General features: G+C 42.7%; 2 protein-coding genes across 5 annotated transcripts in view; one reads left to right on the top strand and one right to left on the bottom strand.

Moving 5' to 3' along the window:
- RGS22 (regulator of G protein signaling 22) overlaps positions 1-9801 on the bottom strand; it is a 141457-nt gene extending 131656 nt beyond the window's left edge. Inside the window, exons 1-2 of one of the 3 annotated variants that reach the window (XM_002692801.6) lie at positions 9712-9801; positions 9184-9212 (exon numbers count right to left, since the gene is read on the bottom strand). In XM_002692801.6, coding sequence (XP_002692847.2) covers positions 9184-9212; positions 9712-9736 — 54 coding nt within the window. In that variant the 5' untranslated portion in view covers positions 9737-9801. Of the gene's footprint in view, positions 1-4160; positions 5796-9183; positions 9213-9711 lie in introns of those variants that run through there. The other 2 variants (XM_059874374.1, XM_059874373.1) reach the window with 2 other exon arrangements.
- On the top strand, positions 9257-16014 carry LOC132342149 (uncharacterized). Of its 2 annotated transcripts, none has more exons than XR_009490399.1 (2): positions 9257-10301; positions 15903-16014. XR_009490399.1 is itself a non-coding variant. In XM_059874377.1 (2 exons), exon 1 carries the CDS (start codon positions 9906-9908, stop codon positions 10284-10286), a length of 381 nt encoding a protein of 126 aa, XP_059730360.1. In that variant the 3' UTR covers positions 10287-10301; positions 15903-16014. The 2 variants fall into 2 exon arrangements, 1 of the variants encoding a protein (XP_059730360.1); XM_059874377.1 differs by having other exon boundaries at positions 9906-10301.
- Positions 16015-23063: the final 7049 nt, after the last annotated feature.

Here is a 23063-nt window from a genome sequence, read left to right as displayed (position 1 = left end):
GTTGTTTCCAACTCTTTGTGACCCCATGGACTGTAGCCCGCCAGGCTCCTCTATCCATGGAATTTTCCAAGCAATAATACCAGAGTGGGTAGCCACTCCTTTCTCCAGGGGATCTTCCCAACCCAAGGATTGAACCCAGATCTCCTGCATTGGCAGGCAAATTCATTAACCATCTGAGCCACCAGAGAAGCCAAAGTTAAATATATGCCAGAATCATGCAACAACATGAGAGAATCTCAAAATCATCATGCTGAGCAAACACAGTTTTACACAAGAGAAAACCAACTGTATGATTCCATTTACATGAATTTAAATCTATAATCTATGTTACTAATCCATGGTGAAAACTAGGACAATAGTCTTTGGGGAATGTAGGAAAAATCATCTGGAAAGAGACTTGAAACGGCTTTTTAAGATTATGGAAATGTTCTATATTTGATTGAGGTTTAGATTATACAAGTGTATACACATTAAAATTTTTCAAATGGGATTCAAGTTTTCCGTTTCACCGTGCATAAATTTTACATACAAAAGAACCATAAACTAATATTGAACACTAATTTTAGGGGTGATACATATCTCATCAATGTCTACAGCTTATACTCTGAAATGTATAAAAATAAAATGGATTGATGGATGAATGGTGAGATGGACAGAAGAACAAGAAACATAAAAAAGCAAACGGAGCAAAATACTAATGACTGTGAAATCTTGGTGATGGGTATATATGTGTTTACCACACAGTTTTTTTTTCCCCTCTTGGCCACACAGTATGTGGAATCTCAGCTCCCTGACCAGGGATCGAACTCACATCCCCTGCCATCAGAAGCATGGAGTCTTAACCACTGGACTGCCAGGGAAGTCCCACCCACACAGTTCTTTTAACTTTCCTATGTGTTTAACTGTATGCATTAAAAAATGCTTTGATGGAGGGACTTATGTATAAGGAAATGATATCACGTTTCTCTGCATCTGTGGAGCTTTCCTAGCCTCCTGCGTACTAAAGGACAGATCACAATCACTATCATCACATCTAGAATAAACCCCTGGTCATCTGATGATCTTTTGACTACTATCCTGAGATCTCATGCACTACCAGTCAGACCCCTCCAGGACCTCTGCTTCACCCTCCTGTCCAGAATGTGCTAAACCTCATCTTCCTACCTCTCCTTACCCCATTACAGTATGGATCAGTCTTCCTAGCAACACCACAATCAATACAAGAGTTCCACTTGTCTTCCAATCTCCCATCTTTTTCTAACACAAAAAAGGGTTTTGGATGAATGCAATTTGGTTCCTGCCCAGCTGTCCAGCCTCATCTCATATTACCATGCTCTAGGCATTGCACTGTTTTTTATATAGTTCTGCACCTTTGTGCATCGGAGAAGGCAATGGCACCCACTCCAGTACTCTTGCCTGGAAAATCCCATGGACGGAGGAGCCTGGTGGGCTACAGTCCATGGGGTCGCTAAGAGTCGGACACGACTGAGCGACTTCACTTTCACTTTTTACTTTCACGCATTGGACAAGGAAACGCAACCCACTCCAGTGTTCTTGCCTGGAGAATCCCAGGGATGGGGGAGGCTGGTGGGCTGCCATCTATGGGGTCACAGAGTCAGACATGACTGAAGCGACGCAGCAGCAGCAGCAGCAGCACCTTCGTGCATGCTGATTATTCGACTGTGAAAATCTTTTCTCCTCTTATCTATCTACCCACCCCTTTTCTTCTCCAAAAGTTACAGCTTTGTTTCCCCGATCATAGCTTTCAATACTTCAGACTCTAATTTTCTGTTTAGTCTCACACTCTGGGCTGTAAACTTCTGGAAAAAAAGACTGCTTCTTATTCATTTAAAAAATTCCCAATGCTAAAAGAATCTGAAAAATAACACACGCACACACTCACACATCACACAGTAAACATACATATACTGAGGCCCACGTGGCTCAGTGGTAAAGAATCCACCTGCCAATGCAGGAGAATGAATTTGATCTCTGGGTTGGGAAGATTTCCTAGAGGAGAAAATGACAACCCACTCCAGTACTCTTGCTTGAAAAACCCCATGAACAGAGGAGCCAGGCGGGCTACAGTCCATGAGGCTGCAAAGAGTCGGACACAACTGAGCAGCTGAGCATGCAGGCATACATATGTATAATCTGAATCATTTTGCTGTACTCCTAAAACTGACATAATATTTTGAATCAACCATACTTCAATTAAAAAACTTCCCAGTGCTTTATATAATAGATACTTACATTATTGTTAAGTAAATGTTGAATGATTATACCAAAGACATGAAACCTAAAGAGAAAAGACTAATAACCTAAGACTCTAATAAAACAACACTAGGGAGAGCCCCTGGAGAAGGAAACAGCAACCCACTTCAGTCTTCTTGCCTGGAAAATCCCATGGACAGAGGAGCCTGATGGGCTACACTCCATGGGATCACAAGAGTCAGACATGACTTAGTGACTAAACCACCACCTCCAATAAAATAAAAAGGAAACGTTGCCAAAAAAGGAAAACAGAAAAAGAGAACACAAGGGGAAACAAATGCCACAAAGTGGCTTGTTGAAAGTATATATTACACAGATCAAAGGCATTTCAGGAACGTAAGAGCTGAAAGTCCATTTATCAGATCCCCACTGGACTGCAAAACTGCATATGGTATTATTACTGTAGTGTATGAAGCAGGAAGCAAGTAAGAGTGGCTCAGGCAATGAAGAGCAAAAGTACGAATCTCCTTTCATTATGAAGAGTTATCATCACATATTACAATCAGCATCTACTGAGCAGTACTTTCCATTTGGTTTCTATTCTCACTCTCTTTCCTGGAGGAAACTCTGAAAGGCCCGGGGAAGATACAGGAAGCTGTCAATTCCCTTTTTATCCAATCACACAGTGCTCCATGCCGGGCTGGACGAAGCACAAGCTGGAATCAAGATTACTGGGAGAAAAATCAATAACCTCAGATACGCAGATGACCCCATGCTTATGGCAGAAAGCGAAGAGGAACTAAAAAGCCTCTTGATGAAAGTAAAGAGGAGAGTGAAAAAGTTGGCTTAAAACTCAACACCCTCTTACACTGTTGGTGGGAATGCAAACTAATACAGCCACTATGGAGAACAGTGTGGAGATTCCTTAAAAAACTGGAAATAGAACTGCCTTATGATCCAGCAACCCCACTGCTGGGCATACACACTGAGGAAACCAGAAGGGAAAGAGACACGTGTACCCCAATGTTCATCGCAGCACTGTTTATAATAGCCAAGACATGGAAGCAACCTAGATGTCCATCAGCAGATGAATGGATAAGAAAGCTGTGGTACATATACACAATGGAGTATTACTCAGCCATTAAAAAGAATACATTTGAATCAGTTCTAATGAGGTGGATGAAACTGGAGCCTATTATACAGAGTGAAGTAAGCCAGAAGGAAAAACATAAATACAGTATTCTAACGCATATATATGGAATTTAGAAAGATGGTAACAATAACCCTGTGTACGAGACAGCAAAAGAGACACTGATGTATAGAACAGTCTTATGGACTCTGTGGGAGAGGGAGAGGGTGGGAAGATTTGGGAGAATGACATTGTAACATGTAAAATATCATGTAAGAAACGAGTTGCCAGTCCAGGTTCGATGCACGATACTGGATGCTTGGGGCTAATGCACTGGGACGACCCAGAGGGATGGTATGGGGAGGGAGGAGGGAGGAGGGTTCAGGATGGGGAACGCATGTATACCTGTGGTGGATTCGTTTTGATGTTTGGCAGAACTGATACGATTATGTGGAGTCTAAAAATAAAATAAAATTAAAAAAAAAAAAAAAAAACTTTTCTTATTTAAAAAAAAAAAAAAACTCAACATTCAGAAAACTAAGATCATGGCATTCAGTCCCATTGCTTCATGGCAAATAGATGGGGAAACAATGGAAACAGTGATAGACTTTATTTTGGGGGGCTCCAAAATCACTGCTGGAGAAGGCAATGGCACCCTACTCCAGCACTCTTGCCTGGAAAATCCCATGGATGGAGGAGCCTGGTGGGCTGCAGTTCATGGGGTCGCTAAGAGTCGGACACGACTGAGTGACTTCACTTTCACTTTTCACTTTCATGCACTGGAGAAGGAAATGGCAACCCACTCCAGTGTTCTTACCTGGAGAATCCCAGGGACTGAGGAGCCTGGTGGGCTGCCGTCTATGGGGTCACACAGAGTTGGACACGACTGAAGCGACTTAGCAGCAGCAGCAAAATCACTGCAGATGGTGACTGCAGCCATGAAATTAAAAGATGCTTGCTCCTTGGAAGAAAAGCTATGACCAACCTAGACAGCATATTAAAAAGCAGAGACATTACTTTGCCAACAAAGGTCCATCTAGTCAAGGCTATGGTTTTTCCAGTAGTCATGTATGGATGTGAGAGTTGGACCATAAAGAAAGCTGAGTGCCAAAGAATTGATGTTTTTGAACTGTGGTGTTGGAGAAGACTTTTGAGAGTCCCTTGGACAGCAATGAGATGAAACCAGTCCATCCTAAAGGAAATCAGTCCTGAATATTCATTGGAATGACTGATGCTAAAGCTGAAACTTCAATACTTTGGCCACCTGACGCAAAGAGGCAGCTCATTGGAAAAGACCCTGATGCTGGGAAAGATTGAAGGTGGGAGGAGAAGGGGATGACAGAGGATGAGATGGTTGGATGGCATCACCCACTTGATCGACAGGAGGTTGAACAAGCTCCAGGAGTTGGTTGAGCAAGCTCCAGGAGTTGGTGATGGACAGGGAGGCCTGGCGTGCTGCAGTCCATGGGGTCGCAGAGTTGGACACGACTGAGCAACTGAACTGAACTGTCTAAAAAGCCAAGTAGGACTTTTTCAGTGAATTCATTGGCTTGGGTTCAGTCGATTCATTTGGCCAAACACCTTATGGCTTTCCTCCTGTACTAAAGTCCTGGATACAACATGATACCCTAATGTAAAAAAGTGTATTTTATACTCTTTATCATCTTTCCTCCCATGCTATACCTTATGACTGAGTGGCTAAGTACAGTATACACCTTACCTATGATTAAAAGTTTCTTTTAATGCACTTTTTGTTCAAAATGCACACAAACATAAACTGCTTATCGTTGTATTGTTTCCTATTAAAGGTCACCTCTCCAACTAGAAGGCATACAACTTTGGGGAACAGTGATGGACAGTGTGTGTCCCCAGGAGTGCTTAATACAATGATAAGTGCGATTACTTGCTTAACAATATACTTGTTGACTAATGTATTGATGGAACTTCTAAAGCAGTTTCTGTGGTTTCAAAAAGCATTAGAGAATTTGGTTCCAACCCGAGAACTGGACTCCGCAGAGACGGAAGAATTCCAAACAGCCTAACACTCTCCAAAGGACCTCCAGGACCGTCTGGGTTTCCAAATGACTTGTTGGAGACACTTCTGGTACCTCGCTTGGCACCCTGCATCCACCTGCTCCTGTCCTCCACCTCCGTGGACTGCCAACAGCGTGCCACCCAAGTGTGCTCTCACACTCCCCCAACCCACTGATGTGCAATCAACTCTATTCACAATCTGAAAGGTAAACACCATGTGGTCATTAATGTTCATATAATTAGACACTCTTGCTCACAAGGACTGGAGCACATGCATCTTTTTTGCATATTACCTGAGAATAATGAGAATATCCTCGGGCTTGGGACATGCTCTGTGTTTATAATAAACTCATTCACTCTATACAAATAACAGAAAGTGAATTTGAACAGCCTAAAATTAGCTGAAAATCAATACTACTTTTAACAACCAAAATATAAAAAATACCACATGAAACTAGTGTCTCTTAATTTTATTCACTGTATGGAATGTGCAGGTGACTGAATCACAGTATGAGCTCTATAGGAGCTCACAAATTTGTTAAGAAATTGCAAAATTTACAAAGTTAAAATATATGCAAAGCGATGTCTGACAAGAAAAAAAAATTGTTCTAAATGTTATTCTCTCCACTGAAGACAGAGGCCTCATGTAAAGGTTAAAATAATTTGCAGACATACTTAACAGCATCATCGACTGAGAAAATGCAATAAGAATAAAGTTCCTGTAAATAGGGACCTCTTTATTTTAGTATAGGACTCTGCTGCCAATAATGGAAAACCAAAATAATACTATTTAAATAACATAGAGGTTTACGTCTCTCGTGTAATTAATTATAAGCAGTGCAGAACCAGCACAGTGGCGTCCCAACCTATCAGGAGCCCAGGTCTCTTGGGTCTTGTGGCTCTGCCATTCTCACCATGCCACTTCTGCCTCATGATCTAAGATGATTGCTTCAGCTCCAGGATCACACCCTCCTTCCATCCAGCAAGAAAGAGAACAAAGGGCATGTTCTCTCCCTTTACATTTATCTGAGTGTCAGAGTCAGAATGACCCAGGTTCTAGCTGTGGTCTGACCGGTTTTACCAGCTGTGTGACCCAGGGGGTGGTTATTCCATCTCTGTAAACATCAGCTTTCCAGAAGCAGGACACAGTGCTTCTGCTTAAACTTCATTAATCAAAACTTGGTTATAAAACTTGGTTCTGGCAAAGGAAGCCAGAAAACGTTGCTAATTATTTTGGAGAGTAATATGTCTTGTAGGTACCATGGAAAATGGTGGAATGGGAAACCAGAGATCTCAGTCACACAATTCCTTTCTAAAAATATTAATGAGAAAAAATACTCTTACACTTTGGGGAAAGAGAGAGAAATATTATGTGCAAGACATACGGATTCTTTCATCTATAGATAATGCTTGGTGAGCCGATGAATTTGAGGATCTGGTTACAAACTGGACATGACTGAAAGCTGCACAGGGCTCAGAGGCAATCTGGATGATTTTAGGCTGGCAAGATTTCATGGAGATGAGCTGGACCTGGAAGAATGCCCAAGATTGTGAAATGGATGGGGGAGAGCAACTGAGACAAAACTCAACAGTAAAGCCAAGGAGGCAAGCAGCTCAGTTTGGCTGGAGCAGAGGGCATGTGGAAGCATTTTATAAACCAAAGACACTTTGAACATTGTCTTCATCACATAGACAGTATTGGGAGATAAGGTTAAAGAAGGTTGAAAAGTTGCAGAAAAGATTCTGCATGCTAAAGGGAGGCTTCTGACATTCCACCTCTGCCAGTTACTACAAGTGTGGCCCCAAGCCAAGTCAGTGAGCCTCTGTGAACACCGACATCCTCATCTGTGAGAGGTGAGTGTTAGTCACTACCGAACAGGGTTGTTCTGAGGTTTAAATACCACCATGCAGTCAGCATTCAGTAAACAGTAGGTTAAAAAGAAAGCTCTGAGCAATTGAGTAACATAGCAATTTCTTATAGAGTTAATAGCAATTTGATAGCCAAGGTAGGAGAGATGCGAGAAGGAAAAAGCCTAAAGGTAGAGCAAAGTCATAGCAAGAAATTCAGGTTGCGCACAGGAGTTGGCTCTTTGTACCTCAGGCAAAGAAAAACTGCAGTTGGCAGAGGGAACACTGGAGGCAGTGATATCAGCTAGGATTACTGCCAAAGTCTGTGCTCAGGGATGAGGGCCTGAATAAGACAGTAGCTGTGAGGATGGAGAAAAAGATTTGGCTATGAAAGGAATTTGGGAAATGACTACAGGTGGGAGGTGAAGAAAAGGGAAGAAAGGTTCTGACGTGAGTGTTTGAATGGCCAGTGGCACCACTACCTGAAATAAGAAGAGGAAAAAAGACAGAATAGGTGGTGATTAGTTCACTTCACACTACGGAAGTGATACAGGGACATCTAGATGATGAAGTCACCCAGTAACCCAGTAGACATAGAGTTCTGACATCATAAGAGGAGTGTAGACGAGAGGTGTGTAGGTTTAGGAGTCCTGTGAAATAAGGGTGGTGGAAGCCATAGGAGAAGAGGAGTTCTCCCAGAGAATTCTGAAGAAGGTCTATACTTTGATGGGTAAGAAAAAAGAGAAGCCAGGAAGGGAGGACATGAGAGATGGGAGAACTGGGAGACAGTGGAATTAAAAAAAAAAAAATCAAGAGAAAGAGGAATGGCTAACAGAATTTTCAAGATGGCCTCATTAAACTGCCATAAGCTGGGGAAAGACGTGGAGAGGTCAGCAGGCAATTGAAATGTTGAGGGTAATGCCTGTGAGAGACTTTGTGCTGGAGTTGTATGGGAAAAGGTTATTTCGAAAAAATGCTTACCTCTTGCCTGCGTGAAGAACAGTTCAGGAAGCAGCTTAAAGAAATCTGCTACTACCCAGAGTGATGCCAAGGCAACAGGAAAATTGTTGGAGTTTCTGTCACACTATTTGTGCCTCCCTCAGTGATGGACCAAAGATCTGGAAAGTGCTAGCAGACGCAAGGTAGCAGAGAGCCTCTACTCTCAGCCCCTACTAGACTATGAACTTTCTGAGACTTATCCTTAGCATCTAGCACCACACTTCAATATAGAGGCACTCATGTTTGCTGAGTAAAAAGCCAAAAGCAAATAAGAGAAGTGACCAACGAGAGAATAAAGTGCTGTAGGACATAAGCAAATAATGTAGAGAAGTCGTTAGAACTCTTGGAATCAAGCCTCTGTATGAATGAGGCTTTGCTGCCTCCTATCTTAATGCATTACCTGGGACAAGTTCCTTAAATACACAGAGGGAATCACAGTAGAACCCGCTAGTCTAGAAACAGCACTCACCTAAATGACAACAGATATAACGTACTTGGCCAAGTAGTTATTACCCCTCAACTCTCCAGAAGTCTGAGCTGAGACTATTTGGTACATTTTCAAAAGAGCTATAACTGTAAATAGACCTTGTGTTAATCAATGCCACCTACTAAGGTTTACTGTAACCAGGAACTGCTCAGCCCCAACACCATAAAACCATGGAGATGAATCTACTCTCGCGGAGTCATCAACAAACTTAGCAAAGTTGAATGAGGCCATTTATATAAAAGAACTTTTAACAATGAACAGCATCCACCATGAAAACTCAGTTGGTCCCGTCTTAAAATGTACCTGTTGAAAAATAATTTATTGAATCCAGCACCATTGTTATGAAACCAAAGCTTATATTATAACTCATTTGGCAAAAAGAAAGGAAAAGAAACATCATTTCTAAAAAGTGATCTATGATTTGCTATTTTTAAAAAGCCAAAAAAGAAGTAGCCCTCCAAATTCTACTTACAAATCCTTCTTCTGTAATAGTTGGTGGCTCTGAAACAAAATAAAATATTACATTATCTCACTCAAATCTGATTTCCTTTTAAAGTAAATGAAATAATTTGAGGCAGTACTCAGCCCTGCATTATACGTGGGCAAGCTCAGTAAAACTCTTGGCCCTCTGTTCGCTCTCTGCACATGGATTGAATTTGAAGTTGGAATTCAAGGTGGAAGTGGGGAGAAAAGGCCTCTGGAATCCAGCTTGGTCACTAATCGACTGCGACCCCCAGAGTCAACCTTAATAGATGGAGGCCTCCATGACTCCCGCTGCAAAACGGAGAATTAAGCAAGATAAAATAAGACGGTGCCAACGAGGCACTGGAAAACGGGGGTGGCGGGTTAAATTCCTTACAAAATGCGGTGAGAGGGCTCTAGGGTCTGTGCTACCAACGTTAGGAAGAGGGGTCGCCCGGGGGGCAAAAGGAAGCCCAGAGGCGGTGCGCGGTGGAGCCGCCCCGCGCGCCCCGGCCCCGACCCCGGCCGCCCCACCTACCGACGGTAAGCCGCCTCTCGGGCATGCCGCCGCCCGCGCCCCGCGCCCCCGGCACCCGCGCGAGCCGTCAGGACGCCACGGGCGCGGGCCGTCGGGCCCCGGGAACGGCCGCCGACGCGGAGCGGCGCGCGCGGCCCCGGGCGGCCTGGCCGCTGTGGCCCTAGCGCGGCTCGAGTTGCTATGGAGCTGAGACAATGCGGGCGCCGAGCGGCGGCCCGTCACGCGCCTTTCGGGGGCTGGGGGGTGCTCCCCGGGCCGAGGAAGGGACGTGGGCCACCCCGGTCCGTGGGCCAGGGCCCTGCGCCGCCGCCAACGGCTTACGGGACGACGCGCGCCCCGACCCCGCCACCCCGGGGCCCTGGAGACGCGTCGCCCTGCGAACTCAAACTTGCCGGGGCCTCGTTACTATGGCGACCGCGGCTCAAGCTGGTTCTCCCCGCTCGGTCTACAGTAAGACAAGACCCGCTTCGAGCGGGTGCCGGACGTGGAGGCCATACGGGCCGGTCCTGAAAAGAGGAGGAAGACGAGCTGTCTTGGTACTAAAGGAGCTCTTGAGCGCATTCACAGTTATATGAATGCCTATGTAAAAAGTTAAGTGTTCCCGTACTTTTAGGAACCAGATCTCCCCCCAGGTTTTTGCTCCAATCGGTTAGGGCAGCCCAGTTCTCAAGATAGCTATTAAGATAAATTTTTACAATTACCAGAGGAGACATGAAAAGGAGACAGTAAACTGAGGGTGCCCAAACTGTGTGTGCCCGAAAAAGTTATGACAGAAGAGTTTAAGAGTGAAATTTGCAAAAAAGAACAGTATTTATAATTAGGGGGAAATGAGCATTTTTCACAATGTCGTGGCTCAAAGTTCCTTCCCAGACCTCTCCCCCTGGATGTGCCCAAATCAAAATGTCCAAAAGGAAATTCACATTATCCCCCACTTCTTGTTTTCAAATTCCATCTTCCTCCATAAATTCTATATTCAGTAAGTGGTACCTTCATCCACTAAGTGACTCAAAGCCAGAAACACCACATTTACTCAGGCACTGGGTCCTGCCAAGTCTACCTCAAAGTGTTTCAGGAATCTGGAATGTTTTCTGTCTTGTAACAACCAGAGTCCTAGCACAGCCTGCCATTCGGACTGTTGTGAAAACTTCCTAACTTGTTTCTCAGTCATTGCTTCCAGCAAAGTTCCCCTTAAATCCATTCTCTGAGATGAAAGCAAAATTGTCCAAATGCAAATTTGACCTCCTTGAATCCTGTGGCTCCATTTTTGCCTCCTAGGGCCTGCAGGCACCCCACTCCAGTACTTTTACCTAGAAAATCCCATGGACTGAGGAGCCTGGTAGGCTGCAGTCCATGGGGTCGATAGAGTCAGACACGACTGAGCGACTTCACTTTCACTTTTCACTTTCATGCATTGGAGAAGGAAATGGCAACCCACTCCAGTGTTCTTGCCCGGAGAATCCCAGGGACGGGGAAGCCTGGTTGGCTGCCGTCTATGGGGTCACACAGAGTCGGACAAGACTGAAGCGACTTAGCAGCAGCAGCAGCAGGACCTGCAGGTATGTGAGTGCTTAAGCAAACAAGAGTGAGAATGGGTGCTAGTCCTGCAAGAAACTATAACACCTGCTTAGTTCTATTTATTGCCTTTTCAATAGGACAAGGAAAGGACCAAAAAAAAAAAAAAAGCAATAAATCACTAACTTGGCCAAACAAAATCAGCAGGCTAGATGAAGTCAAGGGAGTAAAGGAGAATGGAAAGGGGACATGTGAGGGACAAATCACCAAGGGCTTTCTTAGCCCTCGTAAGAACTCTAGCGTTCATTCTGAGTGAAATTCCAACTATAGGAGTTTTGAATAAAGAAGTACACAATTTTACTTTTATTTGAAAATGATCATTCTGAGTGCCGTGCAGAGAATGCAGATGGGCCAAGCAGTAGCAGGCAAGAGCAGGTGGCTCAGAGCAGGACCACAGCAGTAACAGGTTTGAGATGGACTCAGATTCGGCATATATTTTAACAGTAGGGCTAAGAGGATTCCCTGACAAAGTGGATGTGGGAATGAAAGTAGCTGAGAATAACTTGAAGGTTTTTGCCATGAGCAGCCGAGAGGATAGAGCTGCTGTGCGTGGACGACAGGTGGTAGAGAGATTAAGAAGCCTATTAACCATCCAAGAAAGATTTTGAGTTTGCAGTTGATATAGAAGCCTGGAATTTGGGAGATATAAGTTGAAAAGTTGACATACAAACAGGCTTGTCAGGCATTTGCTTGCACTGATTGTTTTGTCACCAGGGAAGTCCTTCTCCTTTATCAGGCTCAATTTTCTCATTCTTTAATACCTTCTTGTGAGTTCCTTTCATTGGCCTCTCCTCTCCTGTATATGTAGTACAGAGTCATGTCTTAAACTCTGAGAAGGCAATGGCAACCCACTCCGGTACTCTTACCTGGAAAATCCCATGGAGGGAGGAGTCTGGTATGCTGTAGTCCATGAGGTCGCTAAGAGTCAGACACGACTGAGCGACTTCACTTTCACTTTTCACTTTCATGCACTGGAGAAGGAAATGGCATCCCACTCCAGTGTTCATGCCTGGAGAATCCCAGGGACAGAGGAGCCTGGTGGGCTGCCATCTATGGGGTCTCACAGCGACTTAGCAGCAGCAGCAGCATGCCTTAAAGGGACACAGGCTACTCTCAGTGCCACTCACCAGACAGTGAACTCCTGGGGATGAAGGCGATTCGTGTCCTTTTAACAACCTCCCCACCCAGCACCCACTACTGAGTGCCGCTGTGCTCAGTACATATTTGTTGAAATAGCTTCTCTTTATTGCAGTTATTCTTCACTGTGCCCTACTCATAGACAAGATTTGTTAATTCCTGTTTTAGACAGCTATACTGATGAGAAGCCAATAATTTGTTTTAATATTAAGTGTGACTAACACAGTGCACACACTGTGAGCCTTTAACAATAACCATAAGAGATTGATATTATCCTCAACAATTTAAGAAACTGGGACTTAGAGAGACATAAAATTTGCTCAAAGACAGAGCTTCAAAGTGTTGAATCCACCAGCTGATCCACGTCTGTCTAATTCAAAGCCTCTACCAGATTTTGCAGCCTCTCTAAAAATAATCGTCAGAGATTTTAAAAACAGCATAAGAATCATAAAAATAGTAACTTGAACCCAAATGCTTAGGTTATAAGCTATTTTAACATTTTGATGATTTTTTCTGATAACAATTTTGAGATGTAATTCACAAATAATATTCACCTATTAAACTGTATGATTCAGTGGTTTTTAGGACATTTAGTTGTGCAACTGAAGAGGGAATTCATAGGGCCTGGACTCCATCTTAGGCCTGTTCATGCTGAACATGCTTGGCCACCTCTCCAATGGACTCTGAACTCTGTGTTTAGTGCCTATGGAAACAACAACAGAAGGATAAGACCCCCTCTAGACAGGCCATAAATTTTTCTGTACCTATTGGAGTATAACCTCAGGCTTATTGATTATTGGCCAATTGTTTAACTGTTTGAGCACATAACACGTGAATGATGGGGTTATCGGGATTGTATTTACCCTTCCTTGGTTTATGTAAGTCTCAAGGAATTTGGGGTGGTGGGTTCAGACACGTACACATGGGGTATAAAAGATTCTCACAAATGCTGGTCGGGGTCCTTGGCTAAGAGGAGACTCTGCCTTGGGCCCGCCAGTGTAATAAACTGCACTTCACTATCTGCGTTGTCCTTCTGAGTGAGTTTCCCGGAAAGCGTGGCTACAACACAACCATCACCACAATCAATTTTAGAACATTTTCATCACCTCATATCCTTTACCTCATACCCCTATTATCCCATCCCCACCCAAACCCTATGTACCCACTACCTTCTGTCTCTTAATAATTGTATCTTCTGGACATTTCATATAAATGGAATCACAGAACACACCACATGCTGGTCTTTTATGACTGGTTTCTTTCACTTAGCATAATCATGTTTCTAAGATACATCGATGTTGTGGCATGAACCAGTTCATTCCTTTGTGTTGCTGAATAATATTCAGTTGTATGGATATACTGCAATTTGTCCATTCCATCAGTTGATAGACATTTGGACTGTTTGCTTTTTAGCTATTATAAATAATGCTGCTATGCGCATTTGTATACAAGTTTTTGTGTGGACATATGTCTTCATTTCTCTTGGATATATACCTAGGAGTGGAATTGCTGGTAATGTGGTAATTCTGTTTATTTGGCAACTCTAATTTTTAAGGAACTACAAGTCTTCCAAACTTACTGTACCATCTTATATTACCACCAGCAGTGGAGACTTCTGATTTACCACATCTTAGCACTAACATTGTTATCATCTGTCTTTTTGAGTCTAGCCATCCTACTGGGTGGGCTTCCCTGGTGGCTCAGTAGTAAAGAATCTGCCTGCCAATGCAGGAGACATAGGCTCGATCCCTGGATCAGGAAGATCTCCTGGAGAAGGAAATGCCATTCTTAGGCTACAATCCATGGGGTCCCGAGAGAATCAGACACAGTTTGGCAACTAAATAACAATCCTACTGGGTTTGAAGTGGTATCTCATTGTGGTTTTGATTTGTATTTCTCTGATTATTATATTTTACCTACTCTTAACACATTTTATTATGTCTCTGCCCTCCCCCCTCAACTAGCTAGATTTTCCAAAAAGGGCTTTTTCAATGACTGCTGCTGCTGCTAAGTCGCTTCAGTCGTGTCCAACTCTGTGCGACCCCAAAGACGGCAGCCCACCAGGCTCCTCTGTCCCTGGGATTCTCCAGGCAAGAACACTGGAGTGGGTTGCCATTTCATTCTCCAATGCATGAAAGTGAAAAGTGAAAGTGAAGTCGCTCAGTTGTGTCCAACTCTTAGCGACCTCACGGACTGCAGCCTACCAGGCTCCTCCATCCACGGGATTTTCCAGGCAAGAGTACTGGAGTGGGGTGCCATTGCCGTCTATATGATTGTTGAAATCCAAGGCAGTTCAAAATCACAAGTTTATAATAAGAACTGTATCTACATAAATGGATTGTTTTTATTCTGATTCTGAACATATACTAAGAGAATTAGAAGGGTGCGTTTGAGATAAATTTACTAAAACAGACTCTGTAGTACACCTAAAGGCAGTTTGGGGAAACCTCGGAGAGCATCTCAGATAGTCTCCCTGCAAAACAGCTAAAACTGTGATTCAACTGTGGAACAGGACAGAAGTGATATCATGTTAAAGTGCTGTAGACCAAAAAAAGTAAAAATGATGAGCTTTCCAAATATGAAGCCCAAACCAAATGTCATGAGGGCTGATCTGAACTGCAAGGATTCATTTGCTCAGAGTGAGAAATGACAGGGATTTACCCAGTGATTCTCACATGTACTGCTGGAGATCCTGAGTATATGTGTGTGTGTACACATCTCCTTGACAACCAACAGCAGATTTTTCAGGTATCCTACCTGTTTGGTGCCTGTTTACATGTATTGATCCTACCCTGGGTTTGGTGTGGTAGGGTCAAACTTAAGCCTAGTTCCAGATCTTTCTAAATGTGAACAGGAATAGCATCAAAGAATGAAATTCATATTATTATTGTGATTTTAATTTTTGATAGTAATGGAATATTTCATAGAGAGTCTGAATGTACAAATGGACCACGGCCAGATCATATATGACAACAGAACTCTTAAAACCTCTGAAGTAACCAGCCTGGGAAGCAAAGCTGCAACTTCTGCAGTAGTAGGTCCCACATGGTCAGGACTTCATGGGTAATGGCCAATTTCTCTTATTTTTACCCCCCACTTCCAACTCAGAACCAACCAGGGAAAACCAAATATGCTTCCCTAACTAGTAACATCGTGTGCCTGCTGGATCCTAGATAGCCCGATTCCAGCTCCCCCTGCCAACAAGCTCCAATCAGAGCGTACCTGAAGTCTCCCCTTCTCTCACTCTGCTGCTTTCCTGCTCCCTTGCCTGCCTTTGAGCCACTGCCGTGTGCAAGTGATGGTGGCTGACTCCTTGGCTGCAACAAGCTCTGAATGAACAGCCTTTGTTTGTTCTCATTTGGGTTGTTTTCATGTATTTCCACATAGTGAAACTATATCCTTAATTTTTACATGAATCATTTTTATTCCTAAATAAATGAATCAGAATGACAGGATAATGCAAGTAGAATTGTTTTTCCTAGGAGCTGGATGGCAACTCAACACCCAATGATATGTGACACCAGCTCCAATCCCGGAAGTAACTGCGGTTGTGGCAAAGAGATCAGAAACACAGGTTATAAAATTTACATAGTCTCTTTCCATTCTCTTTTTGATAATCACTGATTCTTTCCCTTTTGTGAAATTACATATCTTGTCTGTATTGGATAACAACCCACTCCATATCACATTTAACTAGAAAACAGCACTCTTTTTTTCTATTTCTTCACTTAACAGGTCATAATTTTTTGAAGAAGGAACATATTTAGTTTAATACAGTCATTAGGCAATTTCTTAACTTATCCAAGATAACTACCATCTGGACCTGCTGGTTTAGATTTATTCTAATTGTCAATATATTCCATTACATGACTTTGTTTCTTTCACAAACTGATGAGATAATTCAATTTTTTAACCCTCTCCTAAAGTTTGAAAACTCTAATATTGCTCTAGGATTTTGTAATTTTTACAGATAAAGAATATATTACTTTTACTTTTTCTCCTCCTTTTTTTCTCCCCTACTCTACTTTTCTTTAAAAATGAATTTGTTTAAGCTCCAAGGGATTTTTTGACCTCTGTGAGCCTCTCCTGTAGGCCCAGAACCTAGAACAAAGCCTGCCATGATACAGTAAATGCTCAATAAATATGTGTTAGATTAGCAAATTACATTTAATGAAGAAGTAAAGATTATATTATTGGAAGTTATAAAAAATGAGATACCACCACATCTCATCAAAAGGTCAAAATCCAAACACAGACAACACCAAATGCTGGAGAGGATGTGGAGCAACAGGAACTAACCACAAAATTGCTGGTGAGGTAGCAAAATGTTATAGCCACTTTGGGAGACTGTTTGGTGGTTTCTTATAACACTAAACATACTCTTACCATATGACCCAACAACTGTGCTCCCTGGTATTACCCAAAGGAGGTGAAAACTTGTATCCACACAAAAACCTTCACATGGATGTTTATAGCAGCATTATTCATAACTGGAAAAACTTGGAACCAACTAAGATGCCCTTCAGTAGCTAAACAGATGAATTCTGGTGCATCCAGACAGTGGATTATTATTGAGTGTTAAAAAGAAATGCAAATTGCAAAAAACTGCAAAGAATCAGACACAACTGAGCGACTAACACTACTACTAAAAAGAAATGAGCTATCAAGCCACAAAGACATGTTACTAAGTAAAAAGCCAATCTGAAAAAGGTTACAGACTGTATGATTGCAATCATAGGATGTTCTAGAAAAGTCAAAACTATGTAGACAGTAAAAAGATCAGTGGCTGCTAGAGATCAGTGGCAAGAGAGATGAATAGGCAGAGCACAGAGGACCTTTAGGGCAGTGACAATACTCTGCATGATATAATGGTGGATACAAGTCATTATGGAGAAGGCAATGGCACCCCACTCCAGCACTCTTGCCTGGAAAATCCCATGGACGGAGGAGCCTGTTGGGCTGCAGTCCATGGGGTCGCTAAGAGTCAGACACGACTGAGCAACTTCACTTTCACTTTTCACTTTCATGCATTGGAGAAGGAAATGGCAACCCACTCCAGTATTCTTGCCTGGAGAATCCCAGGGACAGAAAAGCCTAGTGGGCTGCCATCTATGGGGTCGCACAGAGTCGGACACAACTTAAACGACTTAGCAGCAGCAGCACAAGTCATTATACATTTGTCCAAATGCACAGAATATACAATACCAACAGAGAACCCTAAGATACACTATCAACTTTGGGTGATCATAAAGTGTATATGTAGGTTCATCAGTTACAACAAATGAACCACGCTGGTGGGGATATGGATAAATGGGGTGGCTATGAAGGTGTAGGGACAGGGAGTCTATGGGAAATCTCTGTACTTCCTCTTAATTTTGCTGTAAACCTAAAACTGCTCTTAAAAAAAGTTTGTTAAAAACAGTTGTAAAGAACTTTGGTCAAAATAAAAGATCTCTTCATTTTTCTTTAATTGAAGTATACTTAATTGACAATATCAATACTATACTTGGCTTCCTGGGTGGCTCAGATGGTAAAGAATCCTCCTGCAATGTGGGAGACCTGGGTTCTATGCCTGGGTCGAGAAAATCCCCTGGAGGGCATGGCAACCCACTCCAGTATTCTTGCCTGGAGAATCCCCATGGACAGAGGAGCCTGGCAGGCTACAGTCCATGCGGTCACAAAGAGTTGGACACGACTGAGCAACTAAGCACAAGCACAGTTAATTTACAATATCATATAAGTTTCAGGTACACAGCAAAGTGATTCAGTCATACATATATATGTGTATGTGCACAGCTGCTGCAAAGGGCATTATTGCCTTCTTTTTTATGGCTGCGTAATATTCCATTTGGAGAAGGCAATGGCAACCCACTCCAGTATTCTTGCCAAGAGAATCCCATGGACAGAGGAGTCTGGCAGACTACAGTCCATAAGGTTGCAGGAGTTGGACATGACTTAGTGATTAAACCACCAATATTTCATTATACAGTGTGTGTGTGTGTGTGTGTGTGTGTGTGTGTGTGTACATATATTACTTCGTACTGCCGACAAAGGTCCATCTAGTCAAATGGATGGTTTTTCCAGTAGTCATGTATGGATGTGAGAGTTGGACCATAAAAAAAACTGAGCACTGAAGAATTGATGCTTTTGAACTGTGGTGTTGGAGAAGACTCTTGAGAGTCCCTTGGACTTCAAGGAGATCCAACCAGTCCATCCTAAAGGAAATCAACCCGAATATGCATTGGAAGGACTGATGCTGAAGCTGAACTTCCAATACTTCGGCCACTTGATGAGAAGAGCCGACTCATTAGAAAAGACCCTGATGCTGGGAAAGATTGAAGACAGGAGGAGAAGGGGACAACAGAGGACAAGATGGTTGGCTGGCATCACTGACTCAATGACATGAGTTTGACCAAACTCTGGGAGATAGTGAAGGACAGGGAAGCCTGGAGTGCTGCAGTCCATGGGGTCGCAGAGTGGAGACAACTGAGCGACAACAACTATAAACGCTCGCACATGCCACACCTTTCCACATTCTTCTCTCGATGATGCCTTGGCTTCCATAATGATGTTTGCTTCCATGCCTTGGCTATTGTAAATAGTGCCACTATGAACACCGGGGTGCCTTATTTTTCAAGTTAGAGCTTCCATCTTTTTAGGATATGTGCTCAGGAGTGGGATTACTGGCAGAGCTTAATTTTTAATCTGCCAATCAGGTATTGGGCTTCCCTGGTGGCTCAGTGGTAAAGAATCGCCTTCCAATGCAGGAGACCCGTTTTCAATCCCTGGGTCAGGAAGACCCCTGGAGAAGGAAATGGCAAACCACTCCAGTATTCTTGCCTGGGAAATTCCATGAACAGAGGAGCCTGGTGGGCTGCAGTCCATGGGGTCGTGAAAGAGTTGACACACTTGGCGACTAAATAACAAAACAATCAGTGATCAGGGAAAATAAAAAGTCCATTAGCTTGAATTTCATATCTCCTTACCTTAAGCAAAAACCAACAGCAAGAGATTCTCTAATAATCAGGGAGCAGGAGAACCAAAGTTTTGCTGCCATGGGAGAGAGCTACTATTCAGGTTAGTATGAGCAGGCAGAAAGCCTGCAGTCAAACAGCCACCATTTTAGCCTCAGCCCTAAATTCACTAGTGGGGATGAACACAATTTTAAACTCCTCTAAGCCTTAGCTGAAAGAGGGGGGAAAAGAGAAAGTGTAATCGTACCACTCTCATAGCTTTGCTCTTAATATAATGAGATAATGTCCGTAAGATACATGGTTCACTTCCTGGCCAAATTAAAAATTAGCCACCAACAATAAAGATCTATAAATATTTTAAATTGAGGTCACTGTCTCAGGAGTCCAGAGCCCATTTAGTCAACATTTACTGTGTCTCTGATTATACTAGAAGACACTAGAGCACTAGAGAGCACTAAGAAAGAACAGCCCCTGCCCTTGGGATATTTACCCTCCTCGGGAAACAATTCAAAAGCACTTACAAAGTAACTTGAAAATGAGTGCAGATTATCCTCTGTATCAGCACAGAAAGAGAGAGGCAGCAGTGGACATTTTCCTGGCAGCTGAGAATAAGGGAAAGGAGGCCTCTCATGAGGGCAGCCTTGACAGCGCCTTATTTTCAACAGTGACATGGAATGCCCTCTCTCTGCGCCCCAGGGCAGCCCGTGTATATACCTAACACAGGGTGGGCACGGGAGAGGTGGAAGGAAGCCTTCTGGCAAACAGTGATCTTCTATTCAGTGCTTCGGTACTAGACTGAGTACTGGGGTCTCAGACACGGGTCAGAGGACTTCACTGTCTAACGAGGAAAGCATAGACCTTCTGATAAATGCTGTGAGAACACAAATGGTCTCTGGAGACTGACATAACCAGCCTGGGGGTCGGGGAAGGTGATCAGCTCTGGTGTCCACTGACCAGAGGTTTAAAAAGCAAATAGGAGTAAGGTGGAGGGGAAGGGAGAGAACGACAATTGGAAGGAGAAAGCAATGCAGGCAAACTCTCAGTGATGGGAGGGTCGGAGCAAAGGGAGCATTCATCCTCCATTCGGGCAGTGACTCGATTTTAGCTCTTTCAAAAGCAAACAACTATATTTGAAGTTCCCTAGGATATCAGCTGAAAAATAAAGAAAACTGAGTTGGACAACATTTATCTCATATTATGAATTGCTCAATTATTAATTCAGCAATTAAGATTTTAAACAAATGAAAGACTGAGATTTCTACTTCAATAAGATCAGATTTCTACTCAAACCAGATTATAACTGTTTTGTTCTTAACCCATGACTGTATTATTATGAGTTATTTTAAATATTTAAGGTTATTCAGCTTTTTTCAGGTGACACCCAAACTTATTCAAGTCATTAATATTTACCAAAATGCATGAAAACATCCAAGAGATAAAATAACATTCAGTTATCAGCTTAACCAGTTCTGGGGTTTTAATGTACAGCATGGTGATTGTAGCTAATCATACTGTATTATGTACTTGAAGATGCTAAGAGAGTAAATCAAATGTTCCCACCATACACACAAGAAGAAACAGTAATTAGGTGATGGGATGGAAATTGTAGCTAATACGAGAATGGAAATCATGTTGCAATAATATATGTGCATCAAGTCAACATGTACACAGTAAACTTACACAGTCTTTTATCAGTTCTACCTCAGTAAAGCTAGGGGAAAAATGAAATACTTTTCCTTTAATACAAGTACTAAGTTTTGAACACGTATTTCCCTCTTTTGAATACCAACACACAAAAAAATTAAGTACCTTTGCCACCCTAGCACATAAAAATTTGAATATTGTTTACTTTCTGCATGTAGTTCTATGCCACTTAAAGTGATGCATATTTCACCTCTAAAGGCCAAAATCCTCTGCCCTGAAACTCCTAACATATATGTATGTATATACACATGCTGCTACTGCTGCTAAGTCACTTCAGTCGTGTCCGACTCTGTGTGACCCCACGGATGGCAGCCCACCAGGCTCCCCTGTCCCTGGGATTCTCCAGGCAAGAACACTGGAGTATGCATATCTTAATTTTCATTCAAAACAGTATGTTTTATATCATATTATTATATCATATGATAATCATTATTTATTCAGCAATTAATACTTGCTGCACCATCTATCATGCACAAGACGTCCTGCTCTAAGAGAGAGGTGGATAAAACAATTCTGCTCTTAAGGAACTTGCTAACAGCAGAAGAATTTGTATTGATACAAATAAGACATGCCAGAATTACCACAAGAAAGGTATAAATGAACAGCAGATTCAAAGAGGTGAGAATTTCATCTTGTTGGAGAGATCTGAAAATGATTCATAGAAGGAAACTAAGGGTTAGCTGGATTTGATGGGATTTAGTGTGGCAAGGGAGAGAGGAAGTGGGAGAAAGCACTGGGGAAGTTTAGAAAACAGTGAGGAGTCTGGTTTGGCTGGAACAAAGTGTGCAGAGTGGAATGGTGGGAGAGATTGCTAGAAAGTTAGGACCATTAGGAGATCCTAAATTCTGCTACATCTTTAATAGGAAGCAACATAATTGGAGCCACATTTTAGTACAAATAACCTGGCAATGGACACTGAGGACGGAGTCAGATGGGGAGAAAGTAGAAGCAGAGAGACCCGTGAGGAGGCACTGAGTAGAAGCTAGGCAGGATGGGATTAGGGCCTGAACCAGCACCTCCTTTCTGCAGAAATGAGAATCCCAAAAGGAAAAAATCGGCAGCACGCCACCACCATTCATAATTAGCACTCACCTCCGTGTTTCTACTGCTCCTTCCATTCTCCTGGCCCCACAGTCTGTGATGAGGGAGCCAGGATGGCAAGCCACTGGGCAAGGGGGAGAAAGATGGCCCAGCTACAGACCCAACTGCCAAGAAGGTATTCTGTTGAAAGTCATTCCGGAAAAGAGTACACTCTTGCAAGCCAGCTAAAATATTTTAATTATCAACTCTTAGTAATAACCACTACCAACATTTATTCTATATACATTTTAAAAGTTAAGTCAAGGAATATTTCCCATATCTGGCAATGTCACATCACATCGATTTCAAGTATATAAAAGCTAAATTTACTTTCTTGAAGCAACGCCAAAATCACTATAAGTGAGTCTTTGGCGCCCTCTTTTGGAATGTTTAGTGTGAACTTGGAAATATTTACTCTCCTCCACAGCACAGGGCTTCCCTTATGGTTCAGCTGGTAAAGAATCCACCCGCAACGCCGGGGAAACCTGAGTTCGATCCCTGGGTTGGGAAGATCCCCTGAAGACGGCAACGGCTACCCACTCCAGTATTCTGGCCTGGAGAATTCCATGGATTGTATAGTCCATGGGGTCACAAAGAGTAGGACATGACTGAGTGACTTTGACTTCCACAGCACAACATACATAGAAACAATAATGGGTATTTCCATCTTTAATATATTACATTATTTTTAAGAGATGCAATTTAAAATAAATCCACATGAATAACTTAATGCAAACCAGGAACATAAGAGATCAGATGTAAAAAATGTTCAGTAAATTTTTGCGTCGTAAGTTTATGATGGTTTTGCTTTGTGTCATAAATTAAGCAAAGATAAGAAGTCAAAAAACTTAGCTTTGTATGGTGCTACGTACATATAAAAAATTT

This window comes from Bos taurus, chromosome 14, assembly GCF_002263795.3.
Source record: "Bos taurus isolate L1 Dominette 01449 registration number 42190680 breed Hereford chromosome 14, ARS-UCD2.0, whole genome shotgun sequence".
Taxonomy (NCBI): Eukaryota; Metazoa; Chordata; class Mammalia; order Artiodactyla; family Bovidae; genus Bos; species Bos taurus.
The sequence above is the reverse complement of the archived record's forward strand: the minus strand, read 5'-3'. Positions and strand labels throughout refer to the sequence as shown.